The 7,407-nt window shown below is 43.5% G+C and overlaps 3 protein-coding genes across 3 annotated transcripts; 2 read left to right on the top strand and 1 right to left on the bottom strand.

The window, feature by feature from the left end:
- The first annotated feature begins 102 nt into the window (after positions 1-102).
- Positions 103-2,148, top strand: LOC129618239 (uncharacterized). The gene is made up of 3 exons (XM_055533043.1): positions 103-809; positions 857-1,550; positions 1,918-2,148. Exons 1-3 carry the CDS (start codon positions 103-105, stop codon positions 2,146-2,148), a joined length of 1,632 nt encoding a protein of 543 aa, XP_055389018.1.
- Positions 2,149-3,800: 1,652 nt separating this feature from the next.
- Positions 3,801-4,824, bottom strand: LOC129618238 (uncharacterized). The gene is made up of 2 exons (XM_055533042.1): positions 4,511-4,824; positions 3,801-4,179 (listed from the first exon to the last, which is right to left on the bottom strand). Exons 1-2 carry the CDS (start codon positions 4,822-4,824, stop codon positions 3,801-3,803), a joined length of 693 nt encoding a protein of 230 aa, XP_055389017.1.
- Positions 4,825-5,009: 185 nt separating this feature from the next.
- LOC129618237 (uncharacterized) lies at positions 5,010-6,470 on the top strand. Its single transcript, XM_055533040.1, has 4 exons — positions 5,010-5,123; positions 5,185-5,292; positions 5,788-5,858; positions 5,906-6,470. The coding sequence occupies exons 1-4, from the start codon at positions 5,010-5,012 to the stop codon at positions 6,468-6,470; spliced, it is 858 nt and encodes a 285-aa protein (XP_055389015.1).
- The last annotated feature ends 937 nt before the right edge of the window (positions 6,471-7,407 follow it).

The following is a 7,407-nucleotide window of genomic DNA, read 5'->3' as shown; positions in this document are numbered from 1 at the left end:
CCTCCCCCCGTTTTGAAGATTGACGCCAGAACACATTCCGTCTCCTTGCATTTCGCCAGACAGACCCCAACGGATTATGTGAAAGCGGCTGCTGACAAATCAATGCAGATTCATAAAAAACTTCCATCTGGCAGTATTTTGGTATTTATGACTGGAAGGCGAGAAGTTCATGAATTGTGTGAGGAATTAACCAGAAGAACAACTGCATTCAGGCATGGTAGAGAAGAGGAGGAGAAGCAGCTAGAGACTGAAGGGAAAGACGAAGACAATCGATTTTCATTCAGCGATGATGAGGAATGTGACGGGGACCAAGAGTATGGTGATGACGATGATGATAATGACGATGATGATAATAATGGTAATGAAGAGAGTCCAATAGAAGATAAGGGTGAATGTCAAGATAATGAGCGTCCCAAATTTAGAGGAGAAGATCTTCCAGACGACGCTTTCCGATTAGACGATCATCAAGATCATGATGACGGTCCTCTGGAATACACACTCCATCCTGATGGAATAACAACTCTGAAGGAATGCGATGAAGATGAATCAGCTCGACCTTCTAAAAGAAGGAAAGTTGAGGTGGATGGTAGAAGTGATGAGACCGAAGAAACCAATAAAAAACAGTTATTAAAGTATCGTTGGATGGGAGGAATTGGAGATCGTCAAACGAAAGTTCGAGTTGTTCCGCTTTACGCTTTACTTTCAACAAAAGATCAATCGAGAGCCTTCCAACCACCAAATCAAGATGAACGTCTGATAATTGTATCAACGAATGTCGCCGAAACATCACTGACTCTACCGAATGTCCGGTGAGTAACTGCCTCCTAGTCCGTCACTCATCGTGCTTCTTTTTCAGATACGTTGTTGATTGTGGTCGAGAGAAGAAACGTCAATTTCTCTCATCTGACGTTGCTTCACTTTTCTCTGTTCAATGGATTTCGAAGGCTTCTGCCGATCAACGAGCAGGTCGAGCTGGACGCATTGGTCCAGGGCATTGCTATCGCTTATATTCCTCTGCTATGTATACCCACACCTTTCCACAGTTTCCGACGGCCAATCTTTTCCTTACCCCTCTCGATTCTGTCCTTCTCTTTATGGCATCTCTTGGGATCCCAGATATCGCTCGATTCCCATTTCCCAATCCACCTCCTGAAGAGTCTATCCGTCGTGCAAAAACTTTACTTCTTACCCTTGGCGCGTTGGAATTTCTGGAGCAGAAATCTTCTCCCGTTCTTGATAAGTTTCGATTACCAACTCGAATTACGCAACTAGGACGTCTTATGGCGAAGCTTCCAGTCGCTCCCCGTTTCTCTGCAATGCTCGTTGCTGCTATCGCGATGTCCCAAGCGTCCCATACGGAAGAAGTTCGAAATAGTCTGATTCCAGCGTGTGCCGCACTTGTTAGTGGCTGGTCGGTTGGAAATTTAATAGATTTTTCGAAAGATGATGATCGAGGTGACCTTTCAGTAAAAAGGAAAGCGGAAGTGCGCAAGGTGTCCGCCCTCCCTTATCAGCAATATGAGAGTGATGTTGATGCGGTGGTATGGATGGTATCAAACTTCGTCTCATCTCAGAACAGGTTGGTTGAATCCACTATTCACAGACACTGTAGCCAATAAACCGGAGATTAAGTGTCTCGCTTCGGAACGATCAATTGTTTCTCTTTCCAGATACGCGTTTTTGTCGATCGAGCAAATTGAATCATCGTCAGTTATCTGAAGCTTCTCAACTTTCTCGTCAACTTCTAGCAGTCATCACTCGACAGTTCAATCTGTACGCCAGTTGTTTTATTGTTTCTTCGTCATTAACATACATTTCAGGCAATCCTTCAATGACAAACTCCCTCTGTCCTTCCGTCCATCTTCCTCTCTTGTGAGTCATCTGAATGTTTGTGTTTCATATCTTGTTTCCTTGCAGAGTGTGGTGCTTCATGATTGTGTCTTACGAGGACTTCTTGATAACGTTGCAGCACGATGTGATTTGCTTCCTAGCATCCAAACAAAAACAACAACAGCAAGAAGCGGTTACTACTGCAGTGATGCAAAATCACAACTTGCCCGAAATCTTGAACCCAGAGTTTTCATTCATGAGTCTTCATCAGTAGCTAAACTCCGGTCAGTCGATAGAATAACTCCTCCTCTTCGATAATTCCTCCTCTTCGATAATTCCTCCTCTTCGATAATTCCTCCTCTTCGATAATTCCTCCTCTTCTTCCTCCTTATCAATCATTATTTCATCTTTCTTTTTTCTTTCAGTCCTCGACCCAATCTTGTTGTGTTTTGTCAAATCATGACGATCGATTCCTCATCGAATGAACCACCGAAGCGTTTCTTACGCGATTGTTTCCCATTGGACTCGGTTGTCCTCTCTCGTTCTTCTTCTCCACTGATTGAACTTTCCGACTTTCTCGCTACTCCGCCTCCTCTTTATGATTCTGAACTTGATGCAGTTGTTGGTTTCGTTAAACCAAAATATCTTCCTCTCGATTTATACCTTCCCTCAATCAAGCAACCTCTATTCGACCGTTTTTCGAGTCTTTCTTCTCGAGTCTTTGCTAAGGCTTTACTTGAAGGCGAAGTCATCTCTTCATTCAAAAAATTTCAGAATCGTCATCATCTCAGTTATTATCGTCACCCACCCTCTTTGGTGATTGGTGTCCCAAATATTCCGACATCTACTGATTCCCAAGAACCCAATCTTCCACCATTTGTTAAAACACTTTACTCCAACAAATGTGCTTCAAAACGAAGATTATTCGAAATATGGAAGTCCGATCCGAAATTCCTGCTCCATGAATTCAAGAGACTTTTATCTCCAACGTGTCCCAAATCATTTCTTTTAGCGTGGCCTTTTCTTACGTGACATCTTTTTCTTGTTTTTTTACGCCATTTAGGCTGGAACCGAGATCTAGTCCTGTACGCAATCTACTTTGGATGAGGTTCAGCCTTCTGTGGCGTTCCCCCATTCTGAGGCGCGTAGAAATTCCTGAAGAAAGAATCACGAAGAAATTCGCACTCCCTGGTAAGGAAGCAGAAGTCTTCTCGCTACGTTATCGTCTTCGATGGGATCCCTTGTTGAAGGAGTACAGCTCAGGTTGATGTACTCACTCTTGTATCCTAGGAGGCCCTGGAGGGTCAAGAAGTGTCGCAAAGACATCAAAAGTTTTCTATACAATCAGTGTAAATGATTCCTGGGTGCCAAATGATCTCAAAGAGAAAATACGGTAGAATCAAGAATAAGAAAGGTTCCAAAACTTTCTGCTTCAGAGCTCGATGGCCAAAATTGTTGGGAAAACAGGAGCGATTGACGGTCGAATCGAATGGTAGGATCCCTTCCATTCTCCGTGTGTATGAGAGTCCACGTGTGTCCCAAAAAGTTCCACGTGTGTCCCAAAGAGTTCCGACGGCCGTATGTCTTTAGAATCGCGCTCAAGATTTGAGAATCGCGAAATATGCTTGAGAAAGTTGCAGTATTTATTGGATGAAGCAGAAGTATGTCCCAAAAATACGACATCAATACGTGATCCAATGTCGCAGAACTATAAAGACCCAGTCCCGAAAGAGTTAAACGAATTAAAGATCCGAAGAAAGACAACAATCGATCAAGTGAGTGAAAGCAACAAGTTGAATGGAATGAATGCAAGTTGCAAATCCCTAAAGATTGGAAGTCACAAGCTAGATGGGTGTTTGTGCAGAAGCGAAAATACAACGAACGGCAGGCACGACAACGGAAATCAAAAAGAGAATACAAAGATAAATGGGGCACTAGAGATTAAATAAATTCATGTCTGTATTTCTTGTTCATCCGAACATCATCATATGACTCGAACGCCGAGATCCCCGTGAATCTCTAGACCCTCGAAAATCCCGTGAATCTCTCGAACCTCTCGAATTTCTAGAATTTCTAGAATCTCTCGATCGTCTCCAATCGCCGGAATCTTCTCGGAGATTTGAAGACTCCATGAGTTTTCGTCGTTCTTTTTCAAGCCCGTTCCAGAGCAGCGAACAGACAACGGCAGCTTCTGTCGCCTTACAATCGCTCATGGTGGCTCCTGAACTCTCAGCCTTGGGTGCGTACGGAAGAGCGAAGAGATTGGCAGCAATGCCGCCCCACATAGAAACATCTGGAGCATTGATAATTTCACCAGGACGAATTTCCTGAAAAAATAAACGGTGCCTCCTATCATTACAAAATTCGTCTTACTGGTTCTGACGGCAATCCAGTTCTCTCCAATGGGGCTGCGAAGCGTTTAGCCGCAATATCTACCGCAGGCCCTTTTCTTTTTACCGATCCAGACGTAGGGTAAGCTGAGTTGCTGCCTTTCCCCTTGACGAGAGGCACTGATAATGCTTTGATTCTGGCTCCAGTGAGACCCTGGGATGCGACAGAGGATGCTCGAGAGTGAACAAGAGGAGGAGCTATTCGTGATTGTTGTTGTTGTGGATATTGTTGTTGTTGTGGATATTGTTGTTGTTGTGGATATTGTTGTTGTTGTGGATATTGTTGTTGCTGCTGTTGTGGATACTGCTGCTGTTGTGGGTACTGTTGTGGATACTGCTGCTGTTGTGGATACTGCTGCTGTTGTGGATACTGCTGCTGTTGTGGATACTGTTGTTGTGGGTGCTGTTGTTGCTGTTGTGGGTACTGCTGGAACTGCTGTTGCTGCTGCTGTGGATGCTGCAGGAATTGTTGCCGTTGTTGATACTGTGCAGGATGTTGAGCCTGCTGAGGTCCTAATTGGAGTTGACCAGTGAAAACTACATCGGGTACCGGAATAGCAGTTGCAGTACCAAGTACCAAAGTAATTAATACAGTTAAAAGCATGACAGATTCAAAGATGATCCTCAACTAAATGGATATACAATGAACTACGTTTTAGTACATTATTGTCTTAGAAGACCCAGGAATCAGGCCCAATCACAGATTTACCGTTAGGCAGGGAAACATGACAGAAGTCCCAATACCTGTTCGGAAGCGGCATGCAAGACTCATAAAAAAGTTTTCTTACAATGAATCATTTTTTGTGCGTTCTTTTATTTTTGTGGCGAACTTCTCTGGCTGATATTACGATTTCGATTGAAGCTCCAGGAAGACAACAATCAACAGCAACATTTGATTATGTCGTACGTAACAGTTTCTCATGGAAGAAAGTTCTTTTTCATAGAATTCACTTGTTTGGTTCAGGGAATCGAAGATTTTGACAAATTGTCGCCAGGCGTGCATGACACATTTGAAAGCACCTTCCATTTAGATGGTGAAATCAAAGGAGTGTATAGCGGTGTGACTGTAACAGTAAGTTGGAATGTTAGAAATTGTTGACCCCTCTCGTTTTAGAGTGCAGATGAATATGGAGGAGCAGGTGGAGAAGGTAATTGATGAAGCCTCTGCATTAGCGCCAATCTCTGTGTTCTTATAGGGGAATACCCTGTTGCAAAAAGCAATTCACCTTACACATTGAAGTTGACGGAGAAGGGTTTGAAGGGTGTTAACTTCTTCGGATATTGGTTGAGTGCCCTTGATGACGGCAACACTGTGGAGTTCAGAAATAACGGCCAGCTCATTCGAGAATTTACTGCACAACATATTCGGCGATATGTTCAGAGCCGTCGGGAATATTATGGTGGGATGATGTTGATGATTTGATTTTGATGGGATGATGTTGTTCATATTTAGAAGTCATTTCTTTCAGGCAATCCGACATATTGGTATAGTGGTGCCAACGCAGGCGAGCCTTACGTTTATGTAAGGAATTTTCTCTTAATTTTTTTTTATTTTTTTCTGAATTAGGTGAACTTCTATTGCGAGCAATGCACGTTCGATGAAGTTCGCTTTCTTCAAGTTACCCAGAGTGGCGCTGGGTAAGAATACTTTGTATGTTTAGGTATTATGATTTTATTTCGCTCAGATATGAAAGCGATAATCATACGGTGGGATATTACACGGCAAAATCTGGAGAAATTGTACCAGTGCCAACAAAGAAACCAACAACCACTACAACCATTACAACCACAACAACCACCACAACAACACCCACCACAACAACAACCACCACAACAACCACCACCACAACCACAACAACCACAACTACAACAACCACAACTACAACAATCACAACTACCACAACTACAACAACTACAACAACTACAACAACCAGAAAAGCAACCACCAGATTAACTACAACCAAACCCAAACCAACCACGACAACTATTGTGACCTCCACAGCAACAACAGTCACCTCTACAGCTACAACCACCGCCCCACCTGCTTCGCCTCCTATCGGGCCTGCAATCGGAGGGGCATTAGCGGGTTTGGCGGTGTTGGGTGCCTTAGGTGGCGCTGCAGCGTACCATTTCAAAGGCCGCGATTCTGTTACGGCGTCAGATTTCGATCTCTGTGAAACGGAAGACACAAAGGCCGACGAAGAAAGCCGAGAAGTAACTGCGGATGTTACCGGGGGCGAATACCTGTGACATCGCAACAAAGAAGTTGTGTTACTCGTGTGAATAGCTTTTGCATTTATTTCGAAAACCACAAACAGAAACGAGAGTTCTGTTTAATCTTAAATTTCTTTTTTGCACCAGACCAGCAAGACATTTATAGATCGTACCATACATGATGTTTCTCTTTTTATTATTTTTCAAGGTAGCGTTAGGCGGAGTCCTTGTAACGATTGAGAAACCCGGAGTGCAGAAATCAACGGCAAAGTTCGACTGGACGGTATGGAAAAAACGACCTTTGCACGCCCACCCAATTTTTCTCGCAGGGTGTTGAAAATTTCGATCATCTTCATGGTGTGAGTAGCTTTGAGTCCAACTTTGGGGGAAGGAGTGAGATTCGTGCAAAATACTCACCGGTGCTAATAAGGGTATGGCAAAACAGTAGCGACCAAGTAGATGTACACAACGGGACTACTTCATTCTGCTCTAGGGACGTGACGTCTACGGTGGAGCTTATGGAAACGGTGGGTGGACGCTGCTTCCGAATATTTTCAATTTGGAAATATTTTAGGCACCTATCCGGTGGCTTACGAGGGAAGCCCGTATTCGTTAAAATTAACCGGCGACGAAGTCAATTACTTTGGTTACTGGCTTAGTGCCCTGGACTATGGAAATGTGTTAGAGGTGAAGAAGGAGGGTAAAACAATTTTCACATTCGTCCCCCAAGACGTTCTGGACAAAGTTGATGGAAAAGATGAGTACTTTGGTGAGCGTCTTCAACAATTCAGTGTCATTGATTCTTGTAGGCAATCCAACGTACTCGACAAGCGCCAATCCAAATGAACCTTACGCCTTTGTGAGTCGAAGATGTTGCAGAAATTATTGCAGAAATTCGATGTACTTTAGAAACATCCTCATCTGCTTCTCAGATAAACTTTTTTTGTGAAGGCTGCACTTTCGATGAAATTGA

This window comes from Condylostylus longicornis, unplaced genomic scaffold, assembly GCF_029603195.1.
Source record: "Condylostylus longicornis isolate FDR11 unplaced genomic scaffold, ASM2960319v2 ptg000777l, whole genome shotgun sequence".
NCBI lineage: Eukaryota > Metazoa > Arthropoda > Insecta > Diptera > Dolichopodidae > Condylostylus > Condylostylus longicornis.
This window is presented reverse-complemented; position numbering and strand designations above follow the sequence as displayed.